This window comes from Triturus cristatus, chromosome 8, assembly GCF_964204655.1.
Source record: "Triturus cristatus chromosome 8, aTriCri1.1, whole genome shotgun sequence".
Taxonomy (NCBI): Eukaryota; Metazoa; Chordata; class Amphibia; order Caudata; family Salamandridae; genus Triturus; species Triturus cristatus.
In genome coordinates this window covers 814,978,844-815,000,957 of record NC_140591.1, presented here as the reverse complement: position 1 = coordinate 815,000,957, position 22,114 = coordinate 814,978,844, and the positions used below count along the sequence as shown (strand labels likewise).

General features: G+C 44.1%; 1 protein-coding gene across 1 annotated transcript in view; it reads left to right on the top strand.

Annotated features, from left to right (window-relative positions):
- NALCN (sodium leak channel, non-selective) overlaps positions 1 to 22,114 on the top strand; it is a 2,843,734-nt gene that overhangs the window by 1,382,890 nt on the left and 1,438,730 nt on the right. Inside the window, exon 12 of the mRNA XM_085622267.1 lies at positions 19,916 to 20,002. Coding sequence (XP_085478393.1) covers positions 19,916 to 20,002 — 87 coding nt within the window. The remainder of the gene's footprint in view (positions 1 to 19,915; positions 20,003 to 22,114) is intronic.

Here is a 22,114-nt window from a genome sequence, read left to right as displayed (position 1 = left end):
GAGTTGATGGGAATTTATAGCCTATGTTCCAGCCCATCTGACTCCTTTACAGAGACAATTTGTTTCTGCATCTCTTCTTGCCAGATTTGGCTAGATTTCCAATTTGACAGTTCATGCCTGCATTCGGATGTTATTTTCTGTGCCTCCAAAAGTCCAGTTATTACTACTGCTGCCACAAATTTTCCTTTTGCATATAAAAAACGCACTCAAACAAAAAGTGCAAAAGTTTACATTAAATAAGTAATTTGTAGTTGATAGCCATACTGAGACAATTATAAGCATATGTAAGAAATAATAATGTGCTTTGCTGTCAATGCCATATTAACCGCAAATAATACACTAGTATTGAAAGGCCTGTTTTCCATGTTGATCTGTTGTTTCGCACAAGATGTTTTCCCTTTTTTGCTGCAGATGCTGTAATTTTCCAGAAGCCTTCTGTTAGTTAGTAAATAGGCATTAGTTTTGTATTAGACAGCTGATAGTGAGGTTCTCACCAGGAGGATGGGATGCAACAGGATGAAAGATTCATGGGAAGAACTCTCTAAACTGCGAAATGTGGACAAAGCATCTTTTCAATGACTTGTGTCTGTAACCTATTGTGAAGATGTGAGAAGCTGGGGTGTTTAACTACTTGAATGAAAATTTGATTGAATGTTGTGAATGAAGAATGTAATATTTGTTTCCATTTGCAATGCTGTGTGATTATATTAGTGCGTGCTCTTAGAGTAGATGGGGTCTTCTCTCACTTGCATTTTCAGGAGGTCCATCTCTGGCTTTCTTTAGACCATATCTCTCTTCATGGGAGATTACTTTTGAGCCTTTTTTCTGTTTTATTAGATATTTGATGAATTATAGGCTGGGAATACTTTCCAACTTGACCCTTTCTTTATTTGAATAGCAAAGGCTGTATGCTTATGCATTTAATCTCTCATCAGAACTGTTTATTGGGTTTCTGTACTGACACTTTTTCTTTTCTATTTCAATTTAAATTAAGGACATTTCTTTATGGAACACGCTTGTTGCATTATTACTATTTTCACAATAATTTTCACCAATATTATATTTTTTCTTATATTGAAATATCAATTATTTGATTATATCAATTTCTGATGCTGATACTTAAAAAGACTAATACTTATTGAGCAAATAAGGAAACCGTAAGAAATTGATTAATAAAACTTGTTAACCCACACAAATGCTTTTTATTGACTTTACTAAAGTCTTTAATAATTTTAAAGTCAATATGGTATTGATGTAGATGTTTGCTCCTTTTCACTTCTCCTTCTCAACTGGGAAAGGTCCATAAAGCCAATGCGGGGTTATTTAATGACTATACCCGAAGATTAAGCTATAGAAAACTCCGTTCTGTCACTTCTGCCAAAACTGTTATCAGAAAGAAGCTTCTGCTTTTAACAAAAACAACCTAAATGTGAAGAAGTAGACCAATATATATTTACGTATACAGTATTCTTCTTCTGTAAAGCACTCTATTGCTCTGTAGATAGTTCTGCACCTTCTCAAGTCTTCACACACATTTATTTATACTTTCAGCATCTAGGTACAAAAACAATATACTTATAAAATCATTGTTTTTGGGAGATAAGATCGCATTGTTATGTATGGCTCTCATTGAGAGCCACTAGTGTGGATGCTGGATTCTAAACCTAGTAATTCAGAGCTATAAGATAGCAACAGTTCTTAACAAAAGCCGTTACACACTGTTGCTATGACATAAAGGCATGCCAGGCTGCTCTGGCAGGGCTCTCACAGAGCATGTCAGACTGGTGCTGGAAAGCAGAGAACCCATTCTCTCTAATACAAGGCACAGAAAGTGGTAGGGTGTGCGGCAGGAGGCTAGGCATGTTGTTTTTAATTTGGGACAGGGCGGAGGACCATTCTTTGTCTGGTTCTCCCATTACTCCTCTTCCCCTGCGCAGAAATTGAAAGCAGAGGCAGATGATTGTGGGGGGCCATACATAACATAAAATTATAGATGAGTAAAAAGTGAATTAAGAGGATGTTTTTAACCTCGGGTTCTGAATGACATCATAAACAACTTGAGTTTTGCTCCTGTCTATTAGATGTCACTCGGGATCCCTCCGAGAATAACATTACTGTTTCCCATCTATAATTCTATATGTTATGCATAGTTTCCCTAGAAAGACTCTATCGTTTATACCAGATTCTAAGCCTGGGATCTCACTGCTATGACATAGCAACAGTTGATAAAACTTTTCACCTACTTTTTCTACATCATAAAAGCTTTGCAGACCAGAATGACTTAGCTGTCAGAGAGTTTGTCAGCACAGTGCTGCTAGACTGCTTTGACTGAAAGCAAAAAGTACAGCTGCAGGAGAGGGGGAAGCAAGGCAGAGAAGGAGATGACGATTGGTTAAGTATGACAGGGAAAATGTTTTTTTCACATTTAGAACAGGAAGGAATGTCCACATTACGTTTGGCTCTCAAATAGTCTGTTGCTTCAGCTGAGAAGTTATAAGGAGGGGTAGGTGATTTTGGGGGCCATACATAACACAGAATTATAGATGGGTAACTATAAGTTACAGTTATGTTTTTCACCTCAGGATTCTGACTCCCATAGACAACTCAAGCTTCACTCTAATCTATTTGATGTCACTCAGACCGCTCGATGATAAACAACCCTGTAAATCACAGTTACCCATCCATAATTCTATAAAGTCCACTACTTAGGGCTATACCACTCGCTAAAGGGCCTTTGCCCTTGGTAGTGGTATGGATGAGAGGAAAAAGCAGTTTTTTTGTTTATTATATTTAGCAAGGAACATGTAAACAATTGGGTACTTCGAAGTGCCTAATGGTGTTTGAGTTCAAACAATAATCTCTAGTCACATGTTCACTCACTCTAGCACTCGCTCATTACCTCAGCACAATCCTAGCTTTGAAGTTATTATTAAACATTTTTTTTAAACAGATTTTATTAATTTTCAAGTGTGGCCAAGAAACAGTCAGTAAAAAATAGAACATTTCCAATAACTTCATACCTATGATCATCACTACTAAGCCATCTGCAACAGGTCTCAACCCCTTGCCCCAAACTACCCTCTCATTACCCCATGTCACTCCCCAATATCTAATATAGCCTTATAGCCCGCCGTAGCGGGCTATACTGGCTCTTAAAGGCCCGCTGCATCGTTAAAGGCCCGAGCCGAAGGCGAGGGACTTTAACAAAGCAGAGGGACTTTAAAAGCCGGTATAGCCCTGCTACGAAGGGCTATAAGGCTATTAGAACATTCTGCCACTAGAGGGCAGAATGTTCTAACAAATAAAACAAAGCCTTCAGGGAGCGCGAGGGGATTCAAATCCCCTCAGGCTCCCTGAAGCCTTTGTTCACAGCCAGAGCTGTGAACAAAGAAACACTGGAATGTTGGAGCTCCGGGCTTATACCAGCCATTATAAGCCCGGAGCACTCCATTGTTTTCAATGGAGCTCCCAACATTACAATGTTCTAATATAGCCTTATAGCCCGCCGTAGCGGGCTATAACGGCTGTTAAAGGCCCGCTGCAGCGTTAAAGGCCCGAGCCGAAGGCGAGGGACTTTAACAACAGCAGCGGGACTTTAAAAGCCGGTATAGCCCTGCTACGAAGGGCTATAAGGCTATTAGAACATTCTGCCACTAGAGGGCAGAATGTTCTAACAAAACGAAGCCTTCAGGGAGCGCGAGGGGATTCAAATCCCCTCCGGCTCCCTGAAGTCTTTATTCACAGCCAGAGCTGTGAACAAAGACACATTGGAATGTTGGCGCTCCGGGCTTATACCAGCCATTATAAGCCCGGAGCACTCCATTGTTTTCAATGGAGCTGCCAACATTCCAATGTTCTAATAGCAAATACGTGTGTCCCATTGATGAATATTCTGATTTCCACAATTGGAGAGTGATGGTAATCGGAGGCCATGGTCTGAAGACGGTCGATTGGAGTTCATGGATTAACAATTGGAATTTCAAGTGTTTCTAATCAAAAGCCATCCCTGATGGGCTACGTGTGGAAGTCGCCTGCAACGGGGGATCTGGGTCTTTCATGCAGTCTACTAGCACCTTGGAACCTTGAAGTTGTTATTAAATATCCACCTGTTTATGCCAACAAAGTGGTCATGACGATTGCAATTGTGATCGTCTGTTAATGTGTTGCCTTCTCGAACATTCAATGTTGTTTTAGATTGTTTTGAAATGCTTCTCAAAGTTTTTTTAATCTAGTGATCCTCTGTGTTTTTATACTCATTTTTTATTTTTTAGAGCGTTTTATATAGCGCAAACTTGACCTGAATCGGGTATCAGCGCTTTACATAGCACCAGTTGCATTACATGAGGACACATTCATTTTTGTTAGGCAGGGGGAGATTAAGTGATTTGCCTAGAATCACAGGATGTTCAGCGTCATTGCCGAGACTAGAACCCAGTTCTCCAGATTCGAGGTCGCGCGCCCTAGTCGTTAGGCCAACTCCTCTCCCCACTTACGTTTCCCATTAAGGTCCTTGGGTGAAACTTTCACTTTTTTTCTGTGTTCATTTGCTAATGTATTCAATTGAACACAGAAACTGGTCAAGACTTCCTGCGTTTAAACCATTTGCAATTGCAAAAAATAAATGTATAATATGGTAATTATATGTTTTCTTTCTGCAACCTCTAATCTACTTTGTTCAGTAGTAGTTTCTCAACTCTCACAGTCGGTTCCATGCTCTGAGGACTTTCCAAGCCAGAGTCACTATTTATGTTCAATAAATAATTCACAACATGCTGTGCTGATCAACGAGAGTGTTACTATAGCCTGTAAAAGAGGCAAAATGTTATTTACTGGATTGCAACTTTCAGATCATAATTTGCATCGGAGTGTTTGAGTTATTTACCATTGTTATTACAGTAAGCAGGAGGCAACCCAAGTCTCTGGTTCTTTTCCTGCTATGAGGCATTTTATGCACATACATATTTTTCAAACATTTATGGATATGATTCAAATACATTTAGATATTCAGAGGCATTGTGACTTTAACAAAATATTATTCTAATTTAGTTAGGTATTCGTAAAAGTTCTGAATTGGTAAATTCAGAATCAGTCAATGAGTTAGTAATGGTTAACAAATTGCTATTTTCAAGGGTCATGTTTTGAGCATCCCTTCCACATAGTGATTTGGACACTGATGTCTCAATTGTTTGTGACCATAAATCTTATTCGAAAACCATTGACCAATTGCTGACTCCCAAGTTGGGGTGGTAGCTGCTCTGCAAAGGGAAAATGGTCCGCATTGGATCCCTACTTTTTGAGAATCATGGTGGCAGTGTCAGGGAGATAAGATAGTGTTCTAAGAGACGCTCTCACAAACGTTTTCCAAAACAAAAAAAGAGTCACCACTCCTTTTAAGGAACTCGGATTGCTGTAATGAAAAAAGAAAAAGAATAATATTTCCGTTTTGGAAAGCAATTACAAGGATCGTGGTTTGTTGTCCTTTGTCAGCCACCATCCCAGTGATTTCCGGCATTCACTGATGGTCACAAACTGCAACCTGCCTAATGAATATTAATTAGGTACGTCATTCTGTGACCCCTGTGATTAGAACATAGGGCAGTTCACAAAATTAGATTACATTTGCAAAAGGCTGCTGCCCAATTTGCCACCACTGTTTGAGAACGTAATCTAATCACTTTGCAAACATCGACTGTGGAGACCAATGATGTGCTATGACACACAGTGCCAGCAGGTACATCAGTGAAGCACGATATTCTGAGTTGGGTCTATATTTGCTCAGAACCAAATTATACTCTTTTTTGATTTAAATGGCCAGCACCGTCCTGGCTCTCTCCAAAACCCACTCCGCAGCTCTCTCATGTACCAGTAAATGCCAAGATGCTGCACTACCATAGAAGTGCATTCAATACTTTGTATCTACAGTTGTCATGGAGAAAGGTTCACAGATACTGTTGCACACATTTCAATAAAAATATTCATTGTAATCTAAGTGAGCATTTTAGAAGTGTTTGCATGCATGAGTGGGAACGAACAACTGGACATTGGTTGTGCTGCTTGATGGGGTGGGACTACGTCCCACAGCATTCCTCCTGGTACATAGTGAAGGTGGGGCCGCCCGCATGCTACACAACACATCCAGCACTTAAAAGCACTCTAATATCCTGCAGCGCGGGCCGAACAGCCGAACATTGGTAGTGCTGCTTGCAGGGGTGGAACTACATCTCCCAGCATTCCTCTTGGTGCACAGTCAAGGTGAGGCTGCCCACTTGCTACACGGCACATACAGCGAGTGAAAGAGCCCTGAAACTCCCACAGCACGGGATGAACAGCAGAGCATTAGTTGTGCTGCTTGTTGTGGTGGGACCACGTCCCCCAACATTCCTCCTGGTACAGTCTGAAACGTCTGCAGCGTGGGACGTGTTCAGGTGCGTGCAGGCCCCACAAGAGGCTGAGACATGCCCCCCCCCCCACCCTCGGCTTTTCGCTTTGAAGTTATAGTTTGGCTTATTTCAAGTCTACTATGGGAAATTGTTTATGAATACTGAGCTGTTTGACTGTCACGCCCGTTTTGACCTGATTTCTTGGGGCTATTTATTCACTTTTTCCCCTCTGGGCAAAAGGAAACTTGCAGGGGGTAATTCTTTCCTACATCTCCTGCAAAATGCACCTCCATTGATTGTATGCTGGAAAGAGCTATGGGGCCATCAGTACAGAAATGACTCTCACCAAGAGAAGGGTTTCTTTGATTCTGGGTACTGCTTCCTCTGGTATGCCTTCAATGGATATTGTTTCTGTGCCCATGGCGACTACGCCCCACAATTCTGCCACCCCCATCCCCATTGCTTCTACTGAGGTTACCAGCTCAGCATCCTTGGTTGCATGCGATATTGATAGTCCCAATTCTGTACCCAGTAGGAACATCAAGAGGGGTACATGCATCAAGCATAACAGTAATACTACCAAAGTACCTTAGGCAAGTTCAACCTTGGTCACAGGGATGGAGATGGAGGATCAAGATTCCGCTACCTCTTTAACCCCCTCCAGTAGGGGTTGAGGGAACCCCAAACTTGAGCCTGCGAGGTTTGGAACGTTATATGGAGGGTTGTTTTGAGAGGTTCAAGGTACTATTAAATGCTGAACTTTCTCCTTCAATTTATAGCCTTGAATCGATTGAAGCCCAACTTGTGATATTATCAAGTTTGCTTCTTCCAATAGTTGACCATCATATCTGTTGTGAGATTCCACATGTGCCTGCTCCGCAGCCCCCCAATGGGATTCCTCTAATGCTTATTTATATTCCCTGGTGATGACCGGAATGATGGGTACAGGTATCAACTTAATCAGCCAACCTGCTCTGGTGCAGAAGCACCTAGGCTGTCACTCCGTTCAGACAGAGAGGGAGCCGTTGATGCCACGAGTAATTCACGAAAGAGGGGGCTCTTGAACAGTGACCCACCTCTTTTGCCAACCAGGTTGCAGTTAATCTTCTTCCTGCCGTCTGCTCCTATGGGTTTCTTTTTAATTGGGGTCGTTCCCCCCATGAGCAGCAGGCAGAAGGAATCTAATGAGAAGTATTTTTTTTTCAGAGTTTTATATAGCACGAACTTGACCCGAATCCAGGTATCAGAGCGCTTTATATAGCACCAGTTACGTTACATGAGGGCACACATTCATTATTTTGTTAGTCACGGGGAGATTAAGTCGTTTGCCCAGAATCACAGGATGTTCGGCGTCATTACTGAGACTCGAACCCAGTTCCCCAGGTCCGAGGTCGAGCACCCTAGCCAACTCCTCTCCCCTAAGTTGTACAACCAGACATTAGATTGCATTAAGCGCTACAGAGGGCTGCCTCTACATTTTGCTAAAGATGATCTGCTGCCCCGGAGGTGTGATTGGATTGGGCTGGGTTTAGTTGATGCACCTGGAGACTGTGTGATAGTGAACTTCAGGTCTCCGTTCCTGGTGCACAATCTACTGTTTGGACTCAGAAGTTGCACGGAAGTGGAGAGTAACATTGCCTTGGTCCCATTAGGTTACTTCTACAGACCTTCTGTATTGTTTCCTTGGTGAAATGTCCACTATCTGAAATCTTTGGCTACCCTATCCCATGTTGTAGTGAGAGATCAGCAACTTTTTCCATCTTGTTTGCACCAAGCCCCGTCAAAGTTGGGGCTGGCTGGAGGCCTGGCAGTTTTTACCCGAAACCAAGAGCTCAATTTTGAATTCCTACTGCAAACTGATATGAAGCCCTCTCTAGCCCCGACTGACTTTCAGGTGGTACCACACAGGCCATTTTAACTGTTCATAAACTGGAAACTCTGTCTTTAAAGAAGGGACCTTTGGGGAAAAGTACGGCTCGCTCCTTCACTCTACTGAACTGGAACACTGCAGGTCTAAAAGACAAAATCACCAACCCAGCCTGGACCACTTACATCCCTAAGTGCAACTGTGCTGCCATGAAGGAAACATGGGATACTTCTTTGTCATCTTGCAAGGGCTTCACTTGCTATTCTTATCCAGCCATCCCCTCCTCCTGTTGCAAAGCCAAGGGGGGCGCAAGGGGGCCTTTCTATGTAGTATTAAGTGGAAGTGACCTCAACTGACTCTGGGAGCTCAGCCATTTTTGCTTATTTAGGATGAATTGTCTCCTTTAAATTTGTATTTAGAAATTTCCAATAAGGATTTCTCATGTTCTGTGTGTGTTCATTTTACCTATTTCTTTAATTTTCTTTAAAAATTGCAGTCCTTGGTGGCTGGTGCAATGACCCAGCCATATTACTTTTTGTGCTGGGACTTCAATGCGAAGGTCGCAGCTTACTCAAAGGCCAAAGGGTCATTATACGAGGTATCATCTGGGGGAAAACGTGACAGCAGAGGCAACGAGCTAGTAAGACAAAAAGGTGAACATTACCTGGTCTACCTTGTTGATATGTTTAGGGGGTTCGGATTACTCATAATCTCATACAGAGGACACAGTCGGGCTTCGGTCATTGATTATATGTTTGTGACAGGGAACATTTTGGTATGGTTTTCTAAGGGAAGGTCGTGAAGACAGAATGGGGGGACCAAAATGCCTTTTTAGAATGGACCAATTGCAGGCGAGCAGGATTAACCGCCCCATAAAGCCAATTTCTATTACCCAATTGTAGGTTAAGGAAGGCCTGTTAAATGGTAGCGGCAGTCGTAGTCGATAACCTTTCAAGTATTGCCCGGCGGTAATCGCCTCTTATACCATTCGATGCTAAACCAACAAAGAGGCAGGCGCCGGAGACTGGAAGGCAGGAAACAAGGTTTTATTCTCTCCGGAGGAGAACACATCAGGTCAGACAGCAAGGTATCGTCATGAGGTGCTCTAACCACATCTCTGAGGCCTGGCCTCTTATACACAGGTTTTATGACTTTATTGCAGGCTTATCATACATGGCACATTCTTAAGGTCGCTTTGATACATAAAAGAACATCCTCAGAATCCCCACTTCAAGCTCGTTCCCACACATATCTACAGTGGAAGCCCCCACCCCACCCACAGTGGGAGATGGCTATCACACAGCTGGACATTCCGCCAATTCCCGGGAGTGTGTGCGACCTGTCGGGTCTCAGGGGGTGGGGGGGGGCCTTGATCTGCTGTAATCCCTTTGATGTGGGGTGTTTCCTTTACAGTAGGGGCAATAAACTGCATCCGCAGGGTTGAGTGATGGCCTGGGATCGGTTCGGACAATGGGGCGCAGAGGAAGGGGGTTATCAAAGAGATGCATGACCATGTATGGGATGTCGGTCAGGCGTGGGATGTGGTTCCATGGCAGGGTCGCGCAGAAGGAGAGGGTTTATGGCCCATGTATGAGAGAGCGGGGGTGGCCAGCGCGCGGGGGATGTTCGCAGCGCCTGAGGGACGCGCTGGCGATCGGCAATGAGCAGGGAGAGAGACCAGGGTGCCTAAAATGGCTGCCGTGCGTATTCCTGTGTGTTGCGCTGGGGAGAGACAAGATGGCGCAGATAATGTTCAGTTACGAACTAAATTTCCACAGTCCTCCCTTTTAACATATCTCGCCAGCTTGTATAGTTCGGATCTATCCCCATAATGCTGCGAGCTTCTACCTTGTATACAGCTTTCATATGTTCCGCTTCAAAGTTCCGAGTTCTAGGGCGGACGGGAATAACCCGACACATTTGTACATAATTACATGTAGTTGATGGGATAGGCGAGGAGGCAGTGCATACAAAATTACATCAGCTGCGCCACATGTCAGACCCAGAGATAGGAGGAGGGAAGCTTGCTCGAGCACAAACATGATACCGTAAAGTAAAAATGTTTCTGGCAAAACAAGGGATATTTCGTATATTACTTAAGGCTTAGACTTCGTGTGGATCAAACTAGACAGCATAGTCATGTGCACGGCTGATGTTATACAATTGTCATTATATAAAGTTAATGTTTCTTAACTATCAGTGTACAGTTGGAGGTGACCGATGTAATACCATGAAAACTCGATTGGAAGATAGTCAATACGAAAGTGGTTGGGAGAGGAATTCAACTCAACATGAGTTATAGTCAGGGAAGGGAGTTCTTCTTTCCAGTGTCTTATTATAGCGAGCCATCACTGGTAAGCTCTCATTGTTCTTCTTCTTTCGTTGGCACTGTTGAGCACCGGCGGTGGAGCTAAGGTCCAGCTCAAATCCAAGTTTTCACGTAGCAGGGTGTGACCATTCGTTGCTCTTGAATCACAGTCCTGTGCCCTTACTCATCTTATCCTAGGTACCTTGAGACGGGGTACCCGCATTTCGTTCTTCTGTTGTCAAGTCAAATTCAAAATCCCATATAAAAGAGAGGGATTGGGGCGTGCTTTGGGAGGTCGAGGGAAGAGGGGGTGGAGTGGGATCGGATGAAAAAGCGGACCAAGGAGAGCAGAATCTTTTAGCACAGAGCCCATCAATCGGGCTCGACGGGCTGGGACTTCAGGCACGAGCTGATCAGCGAGCAGGGGGCTGCGGGATAGCCCTTCGTTCTATCGCTTTCCATGCTGAGAATGGTGCCTCGTCTCACGCCCTTTTTGCTTCGTTGCCCCCCATTTGGTCGATGCCATAGATGTTCCATGGTCCGCAGCCAGGCTGTGCGTCACGTCCGACCCCTCTCTTCCGATGGCCGCAGGTTATCTTTGAATGAGTACAAGAAACAAAATCTTAGAGAGTTGGCAGGGAAGACATTTACACACTTCATCCTCTCTCCCAACCATCGAGTAGTTGGGGAAACGTTTTTATTGGTCGCTGTATGATTGATGTCTATTCACTCTTATGTCGGTGTGTGTTACTAATTTATTAATCATTGCTGTGGTGCAGGTTTCTGTGGGTGTTCCTGTCCATCATCTGGCCTGCTAGGTGTCGATTCCTGTGCCCTATAATCGTTGTAGGAAGCCTGATATCTGTCAACTTTCTGGTCTATCAAAAAAAATTCGAACCGGCTTCTCCGGTAGAGACTCGTTCTTCTTAACACAAGTTCTGTTAATACATATTTTCCTCCGAGGACTGCTAAGCTTATGAAAAAAAAGAAAAGTGCGAGGTGCTACTGTCATGGATTCACAGACATCTATTTCGGGGAGGGACACAAGCTAAACATTTTTCTTGCTGGAGACAATAGGTAACCCTCATCAGCTTAGGCGATGTACCTTTAGAGAACAAAGTCATCAGCTGTTTTGCTCGAAATACTCTGGGACGGCTAGTACAGAGCTGGGGTGAATCTGGGAGGACGGGGTGCTTAGACATTCTAGTTCAGAACAATTGGGCGGGGGCAATTCTGGGCGGTGGAGATGGTGTCGTTAGAGCTCTAAAAACGAAAACCACTGACAAATAGTCCCCGTGATGAGGGCCAGATTGGGAGACATTAGTCGTCTTACCTGTCCTTTCTTTCTCAGCCAATTAAGTTCAACATTTGCAGAAAGGAGAGGTAGTAACGTGGTAAAGTACAGTCGTTTTTGTTTCTGTCAATTTGTTCGAACACCACCGTGTTTTAGGCCAATTATACACATACTGAGGAGGTATAGTGTCGTTAATTTATTCAAAAAGAAAGAGGGCAAGAGAGCCTTCAGCGAGGGAGGGAGAGAGAGTAAGAGAGAGAGAGTAAGAGAGAGAGAGAGAGAGAGAGAGAGAGAGAGAGAGAGAGAGAGAGAGTGAGTGAGAGAGAGAGAGAGAGAGAGCGGGAGAGAGAGAGAGAGAGAGAGAGAGAGAGAGAGAGAGAGAGAGAGAGAGAGATAGAGAGAGAGAGAGAGAGAGAGAGAGAGAGAGAGAGAGAGACGTGCGCATCAAGTAGGCTATTTGGCATACGTACGACACAAAACGAGAGAGAGAGAGAGACATGCGTACGATAATAGGCTACTTGGTGCACACACAACATGGAGTAGCACGGGTCAGTTCTATGTAAGAAAACACAAGCGGGGGAAAGACATGAAGTCGGTGATCACGTATACACAAATACCGGATAGGGCGTGACAGTACATACATCAAGCGCAGAAACTTAAGACGGAGACACAGGGCTACGTTGAGTATGGGGACCTCTCCTTTCCTGTCCTCTTTCCTATGCACGCTGCGTATTTTCAGTATTTTTGTAATTTATTTTGGGGGGGGTGTTGGACCTTTTACTCCCCTCCCTTTGATCGATAGACAAGCACTTCAATTTATACGATGACGTTCTCTTCAAGCGACCCAAGTATATGAAATGCATACACATTCATACCGTATAACCGTAGCACACACGCACAGTCATACCATACAGTTTTTTTCACGTTCCCAATGGTGGTCTGCACTTCGCGCACTATCCCACAACGTTTGTCTATGTTTTTCCCTATATTGAGCACGGTGCGGTCCATGTCTACTCCATTCTTCAGTCGGAACTTCGTTGTGACCTATAGAGAGGGAAAAGAGGGTGGGGGTGGTGTGCAGTATTCAAAGTACATTAGCGCGCGTAGACACGAAAAAGTTCTACTTACCACGTACCAGGCTAGCCGCAGGAGTGGGTAATACCACAGACCTATTATGCTTTTCTTCCGATATACAAAGATGCTCTATTTCATTCATCTCCTAAATTCGGGTTCCCTGGTCGTACATGTATTTCTCGATCGGTCGTATATTATGGTGCAAGATACCATACCTTGCATTCGGCATATACCTTAAGCTATAGTCGACCATTTTCTGACAACTCTTGGAAAAAGACAGGTGTGATGGGTACAAATTCCGTTAATCAAAAAAGATTCAGGCAAATGGGGTCTGCATTATCTGCTTTCTATTGCTTGGGAGTAACAATCATTTATTCAAAAACCTTTACCAACCTAGATGATTTGTCATGACACTGATTCCGTAATTCCTTTAAGAAGCCCTTTATTTAAAACAATGTCAGTATACAAATACGGGCCTACAACCGTTCAGGCCGGCCACGGTGTGAGAGGCGTCTCGGCGCCATTTTGGGGCGAGGTCGGGTGGGTCCAGTGCACAGTCTAAGTCTTCCCACTAACTAGCTGTCGGACCAGAATCCCTTTCGGTAGTTCGAGAACTTTCCGTTAGCGTCAGCTTGCGTCAGCATGGCGTCACCGCGGTCTTGTAGCAATGCCGTGGTCCGTCCTTGGGGCGGGACAGCAGGCGGGTTCTTCCGCCGACGCCTTGAATCAGTCTTTCTTTTACGGCACTAAACAGAGGCAAGATGGCTGCCGCCCGGGGCAAGGACAAGTTAATGTGGAATAATCAAGCAAATAGCGGCGATTGCCCCCACCGGAGGTCCACGGGAGTCGAATGTCAATGACTCCCGCAGAATCTGCAAAGCTGAGAGGGTGTTTTTTCAAGGGTGGGGCCCACGCCCGAGCAGACAAGCTCCCGAGTCCAGGGCCGTCTTTCGGTGGGCCAGGCCTGGATCTGAAGAACCGACCGCCAGAGTCCAGAGGCAGCAGCAGCAGCAGCTCTTCGGTACAGCCACCGGGGTGGGTCCCCCGATCACTCGGCTGCGGGGACCCACTTCTCGAGTGAAACGCTAATGGCAATCTTAGTGGATCCGCGCCTGAGTGGTTACCCGGCAGGCAAGACTTGAATGGCTGTCCTGCTGCAGCTGGTTGGTGAGTGCAGGGGCGCCCACTCATCTGGGCGGCGAGCGAAATGGCTGGGTGCAACTCAGCTGGCCGGCGAGTGAAATGGCAGGGTGCAACTCAGCTGGCCGGCGAGTGAAACGGCAGGGGTGCCCTCTCTGCTGGCGAGCCTCCACCTGGGGAGGCGGGGGAGGCCCGTCCGCGTCGCTTCCCCCCTGCCAGGGCACCCTTCGCTGCCGGTTGAAGCGGAGAATGGGAAGGCCAGTACAACGTGGTGGACTCCACCTTGGCGCTGCCAGAGCCTCGGCGCTTCGTGTAGCCTCCGGCCTATTCGCACAATCGCCCGCCACTGATGTCGATGGATTTTTGCATGGCTTTTATAGCCCAAAGCCGACTAAAAGGACCGCCCAAAGCAGGTCAATGTTGCTATTTCGAAGAAGGAGGGGCGAGGACTGTCATGTAAATAGTTGTTTAAAAACGTGTTTTAATGTGTTTACCCTGTTGGCGTGTTTGTTATACCTATAAGTTATTAAAATGTTATAACTATACTACTTTGTTGGAGTGTTGTACATATTTGCAATCTGGTAACGAGCACAAGGATGTTACTGCGTAATCGGAAAAATAACATAGCCCAATTGTGCGCGATCTAGCCCAGTTCGGGGACGTCGATAGTGGGTACCAGCAGGCTTCCGTTGGTGCAGGATTTTGTCGCGTTTACTAGGCGGGGTGGGCAGTAAGGCAGACATGTTTTAGGCAATGAGAGCGGCGGAGCCGAGCTACCTCGTGGCTACCTCGACCGTGGGCTAGGCTCCTCCTCCTAGTTCCATATTCCTCGTAAAGGGCTATTTCCTAGCGTTTCTTGTGTTGGTAGGGTCAAAAAGGGTCCCATCAGCGGTTCACTGGTCTCACTAGATTATTTTTGTTTCTTTATAGCGATTTTTATTCCCTAGCTTGCTGTAAGCTACAGCGACTAATCCATATTTAGTAAATATGTCCTTATTAGGGGTGCCTTCCAGTGGAGCTGGATGGTTCGTCTCTAATAAGCGGTCCGGGCAGAACCAACTACCAATCAGTGGGGAGAAGATAGGCATGACGGGTTCCAACGGGGACAAAAGTCAGCACTACCTATCTTTTCACTGCTTGCAAAGACTAGATAGAATATCTCTATTCCACGTTATTTGTAAGCAGAGAATACCTCCAAAGAACCAATATCGAACAACTAGTGTTCGGACAATCAATCAATCAATGGTGAGAAAGAGATAGGCACGACGGGTTACAATGGGGACAAAAGTCTGCGTTACCTACCCTTCACTATTTGCAAAGACTAGACAGAATATTTCTATTCTACGTTATTTGCAAACAGAGAATATCTCAAAGAGCACTATCCTTCAAAACAATCAATATTCGGACAATCAATCAGTGGGGAGATAAAAATAGGCACGACGGGTTACAATGGGGACAAAAGTCTGCGTTACCTACCCTTCACTATCTGCAAAGGGAGAGAGAGAGTATTTCTACTCCTCCCCGTTTGCAGACAGCGAATATCTCAAAGAGAACAATCAATAAGCAATACTAGTATTTTCAATCAATCAATCAATCGTTTCGCAATTTGTCGTGTTTCACGACCTTACCCGGACCGCGTGGACAGTTTCTCGTCTTCCGCCTCCAGCGCCCGATCGTCCTCTACTCTCCGTATTTGCCGCGGCACTCCTGATGGTTCCCAGTCAGGACCGTAGATCACTCGAGAGAGGTCTGCTCGGAACCAGTGAAGTTCGGATGATCGGCTGCCAGACGAGGGTCTATCGGGCAGGAGCTCTCCCGATCGTTGCAGTCGTTCACTCTGTCGTCGGGACCTCTCTCACTGGATCCACGTGTCGCTGATGGGCCCCACGCTTGGGACGCCAATTGTTAAATGGTAGCGGCAGTCGTAGTCGATAACCTTTCAAGTATTGCCCGGCAGTAATCGCCTCTTATACCATTCGATGCTAAACCAACAAAGAGGCAGGCACCGGAGACTGGAAGGCAGGAAACAAGGTTTTATTCTCTCTGGAGGAGAACACATCAGGTCAGACAGCAAGGTATCGTCATGAGGTGCTCTAACCACATCTCTGAGGCCTGGCCTCTTATACAAAGGTTTTATGACTTTATTGCAGGCTTATCATACATGGCACATTCTTAAGGTCGCTTTGATACATGAAAGAACATCCTCAGAATCCCCACTTCAAGCTCGTTCCCACACATATCTACAGTGGAAGCCCCCACCCCACCCACAGTGGGAGATGGCTATCACACAGCTGGACATTCCGCCAATTCCCGGGAGTGTGTGCGACCTGTCGGGTCTCAGGGGGTGGGGGGGGCCTTGATCTGCTGTAATCCCTTTGATGTGGGGTGTTTCCTTTACAGTAGGGGCAATAAACTGCATCCGCAGGGTTGGGTGATGGCCTGGGATCGGTTCGGACAATGGGGCGCAGAGGAAGGGGGTTATCAAAGAGATGCATGACCATGTATGGGATGTCGGTCAGGCGTGGGATGTGGTTCCATGGCAGGGTCGCGCAGAAGGAGAGGGTTTATGGCCCATGTATGAGAGAGCTGGGGTGGCCAGCGCGCGGGGGATGTTCGCAGCGCCTGAAGGACGCGCTGGCGATCGGCAATGAGCAGGGAGAGAGACCAGGGTGCCTAAAATGGCTGCCGTGCGTATTCCTGTGTGTTGCGCTGGGGAGACACAAGATGGCGCAGATAATGTTCAGTTACGAACTAAATTTCCACAGGCCCTTGCAGCGTGCCCGAAAGATAGGGAAGTTTGAGTAACTTGGAAGCTTTACAAAAACACTTTGAAGACAAGGAAGGTTGCACTACAAAAGAGGGATTGGGAGCTCTTGGAACATGCTTTGATAGATAAAATAACAAGGTGGTTTTGCATACAGCCAAGAAGATCAGGCAAAGGAACTCCCCGGAACGCATATTCCTGAGCTGTAATATTTTGGGGCCAGAATGTTTTTCACATTTTAGTTCCATCTATCATTTGGAGTAAAAATAGCGCTTGGGTAATCCTTTGCAGGGTAGATTATCCCATTCAGCACCATTTTCGGTATCCCTGTAGAAAGTGGAGGTTGTCATTCGGCAGAGTTCAGGTGGGAAAGCCACAGGACCTAATGGGGTACCAATTGGTTGTACGATGGTACAACGCAGTCAATTACTTTGCATTCCTGGCCAAGCATTTTTTAGCGCGCATGTTTTTACTGCGAATATGCATTTACAACGCATGCCAATACCACGCATTCTTTTTAGATTTAAAAACAATGTATTTGTGGGGGGAGACCCCCCACCTCCCCCCCAACTTACCTTAAATGCGTGGTATTGGCATGGGTTGTAAATGCATTTTCGCTGTAAAAATATGCGTGCTAAAAAATGGGTGGTAAAGGCACAATGAGGTAAAAACCTTGTTGTAAAGGCTGTTTCCCATACCGATTGACCCCATTAACAGCAACATTGATTTGTGGGGACCCCTGATCACCAACGTTTTCAATCATTCCTTGAGCAATAATATCCCTTCTCATGGGCTCTACCTACCGTTATGGCAATTTTCAAAAAAGGAGATTGTATATAGGCCAAATGTTACCACCTAATTTCCCCATATCGATAGCACGATCAAAATATTGGCATGGTAGGTATTAGCTGCCTTACATCATAGGCTCAAGATAACAACATATTCTGTCTCTTTCAAATGGGCTTTCATTCTGGGTTTTGACACAGTGTTTACATTTGAATTTGATAGTTAAGAAGTATACCACTGTCAAGTGCTGTACCTGGCCTCCACACCTTTGACTGTGTTAACAGGACCATGTTACATAAACGGTCTGTTCCCCTCCCTGATTTTGGCCCCAATAGATACACCTGAAAATGGCTCACAATCAGAGGCCCATGCTATTGTACGGTGAATACGTTTTCTCACTGGCATGAACCCCGATTGCTCTTCTGGCGCTAGTGGGCAGCTTTGTTTCCTTTATGAGCAGATCTGACAACAAACTATGGGAACTCACATATCATGGCGTGTGGACTAGGCAAAGAAAATGCATCTAAGCTTTTAATACAAGGCCAATCACTCAGTAGCGTGAGATGAGCTCCTGCCAACCGCAGTTTCACAATTCACGACTTAAGCTCAGTAGGGCGGCTGGCGCAGTGCTCAACTTACCAATGGCTGTAGGTAAATGGACCATGTCCCATCTTTTAAATATTTATAACATTCAGGGTGTTTCCGCAGCCCTATATGGTGCAAGGGTCTGGGGACACCATAACACTTCCTCTCTCCAAGCTGAGGAAAATCAAATTTTCCGGAGGCTACACTATTTGCCCCCTCCAGCTCAAAATTCATCATGCATTCAGAACTAAACCTACAGTACATTTCAGATAAACTAAATGTGGCTCCTTTGCTGTTGTGGGTCTGTGTGTGGCTTAAGCAGGACACCAGTTTGTGCAGGGATGTTATCACCAACTGTCTTAGTTTGGATAACGGCTGTACGATTTCTTGGCTAAATTTTTAAAACTTTATGCGTGATGTTATTGTCTGCCCTGTTCACCACCCCTTTGAGTATTAAAAGAGATGATAAATCAAAGTTTAAGTGTCACTTTTCAGAGCTCTGCAAGATGAAGAGTTTGCATAATTAATTAAATAAGAGCTCTGTGAGGGGTTATTACAGGTTTTTAGCACCTGCAGAACCTGTGCTGCACCTGACCCTACATCTTACACACTGAGAGACGTCTCCACTCTTCCATTTGAGGGCAGGATTGGTTTGACGGCTCTTTGGCATTCGGGAGGACGGTACCACTTGGGGGGAGGGGGGGGGGGTCCCATCCGCCTTGCCCATGTGACGGTTTGCCAGACTGAACCTTGTTACATTTTTAGTTTTTTAGCAAAAATTCTAATTCTCTGATTTGGTGCTTTCCTAAACCCTTATTGATTTCCTTAGGGCACCGGAAATGTAGTGAAGCACTATTTTATCTCCAGATACTAAATAGCCATGACGTTTGTCTCAGAGTCAGTTAGTTTATCAGGGCTACAGTGAGATGTAGGAAATCTATGGAAGGTTTGACCCCTGGGTGTGGTTTGCTCTTTTATATTGTTACAAACTGTTCTTAACTCAATGATTATAGGTTGTATCAGTATTAGACTTTTATTAAAAGTTTTCCCTTCTGACAAAAGCTAATATTTTATCTGAAGCTGATTGGTCGACATTATGTTGGTTTTATATTACTTTTCACATAGCATAAGTACTTGTAGTGGGAAAGTTCACCCAAGGATGACTTGCCACTGAACAACAGATGTTTATTGTTGCCTAACTCAATGTTACACATTTTATTGACCTCAGAAGGATGAAAGACCAAGTGGACCACCAGTATTTGAACCTGTGATCATGAGGTGGAACACAGGTCCCTACAGTGAATGTATTAGTCCACTATGCCACCAGATCTGACATTGAAATGTTGCATGTTTTAACTGAGTATTTTTTTTATCATGTATGAATGTCTCTTATGGCCAACTTTGGCCGAATAAAGATTTCTTAGCTCGACTTGACTTTTTCTTTTTGCTAATGCATGGTTGCTGTTTGTCTTTTGCGTGCTATCCTTTAATGTCTGCCATTGATGGATTTTCCAAATGAGCAAAACGTGTTTCTCCCTATTCATGAATTTTATATTCACATGTGGGCACCTGTTTTAGCATTTCAGATGACTTTGATAAGAAAGGGCAAATATGAGCAGGGATGGTGGCAAAGATCCAAATGTAAAAAACGTATACAGCACACATCATCCGCAGTGAACAAAGAGCGATTGTGACATGTCTTTTTTTCTCCCTCAAGATGTTCCACGAAGATGCTGCCGGAGGCTGGCAACTCGTCGCTGTTGATGTGAACAAGCCCCAGGGCAGAGCTCCAGCATGCTTACAGGTACAGAACATTGCTGCCTTCTACTCTCTTTGGCCCCATAGCAAATCAGTGTTCTTGGAAAGAAAATGTATTTGTGTTTGCCTTGAGTCAGTGCTGTTAAGAAAATTACAAATGCTGGTAGGAAGAGCAGAAGAACTTTAATTATGGATGACAGAGGAACCAACATGCACTGAGCAGCATCCACCTCCGTTCTTGCCTGGGTAAACCAAGAAGTGACAATACTGATTGCTACTTTTGTATTTAAACATGCGTAGGACCTGATGTACTTGTTCCACCTACACAAACGCTTGAAAAACAATTATTATTGGCCAGATGTGTTACAAAGAGCAACAAAGAAAGAAACAAAATGTCTTCCTTTTGAACAGGATCCTGCAGGTGAACTTTTAAGTCTTCAAGTCGATTACGCACACTGCTCTTTTGTCGAAGAGGTTCCTGGCACTATCTTGGTGCATCAAGATTAAGCTTTTTCACAATTATAAGTGCTTTGCAGAGTAGAGGCCATGGCGAGTAGATCCTTTGGAATAGATTAGCAAATTTTTGTGTCCTCTTTATTGTTTCTGTTGAGCCAGCAGAAGCGTTGTACATTTTTGTGGGCTCAGACACAAGTTAGCCACCACACCATAAACTCTAATGTCAGTAATATAATTCACAACAACACAGAGTTTGGGCACATAGAAACTCTACAACCAATTACAAATGATGAGTTCCTCCGATAGACCTTTGTAAGAGCTACTAGGGACTCAGATAATTAGAGACAGAAGCCATTCCTTTATGAGGACCTATAATGAAGAAATGCCTATCTAACATCAATAATCAATAACCATAACTTGTAAGTAAACAAACTCAGTATAATTATAAAGGCCCTTTTATCTAATCATCAATATGAATGGTCAATACACAAAAAAACTCAATCGAATCTTTAGTACATGGTTTTCATTTAGAATATAGGTATATCACAATACAATCACAGTTGAAAGCAAAATATATCATAAATCAAATACCTGGTGTGAGGAGAGAGAGAACGAGGAAGAATAATCATGCACTGCAAATTCAGTATGCAATTTCAAGAATAATATGAACCAAAGTTCTGATGCAGATTATCAGGACTGAGATGCAAGATGGACTAATGCACAGCGTGCAATAGTCTGGAATAATTAACCCTTCAGCCAAAAGGTTGAGCTTGCCCAACTTCACCAACCGAGTTAGTGCAGGGAAAATAAGGAGAGTTCAGTTCTGGATAGTCAGAGTTTGGACCGACGGCATGTCACGCCCAAAAATTGCAAGGAAAATAGCTGCACACGTACTTTTCTCACAAATTTTTTATACCTCGAAATGTTTACAACTCCATCCCACAAATGTAGCTTCTTGCACAGTTTTCATAATTCTGTTGGTATCCATGGTGCGATTGTGGTATGATCATTCTTCAGCCTAAGATCGTCTGGAACCTACACGTAATACCTTTGTTCTCTGTCTCCCATTTGCTAAGAATGTACAATATCTAATTTCACCTCGGAAGTAGGAAATACATTTACAACTCAACATGTTCACACTCTCACTTCTGAGTTGGCTTGCAACAAAATTGACACAACTACTCATAGAGAGAGGATATTCAGACTGTAAGAAGGAAACTTCATTGATTATACTTGTAACTAAATCAAATTAAATCAGCATTTTATTCTATTTTGAAGGAAATAATGAAGACAAAAAACATTTCTGTAAGGCCTGCAATTGAAAGACATAATACATTTTTTAGGCCAACGAGGAAAATCAAAAGATGTTAACGTTAAAACATTCGAAGAAAACGTAAACGCATAAGAATCTAACATAAATACCATTACACTATTTCCATATGCATAGTCTAATCATATTTCATTAATAAACAGTTTCTCTTTGCAGTTTCAGATTTACATTTTAGAAAAACGTACTAAAACATATTTTCTATCGAGAAATCATTTCAAATCATAGTTCTGCTAGAAATTAAACGCATTATTTTCTTTTCACACTATTACCCTAACACATTAGTAGTTTTCTCTCTTTATAGCAAAACCTTTCAACTTCACCAGTTTGCAACCCTTCTACATGCTTTTACGATTCAGTTTTAACGCTCTCCGT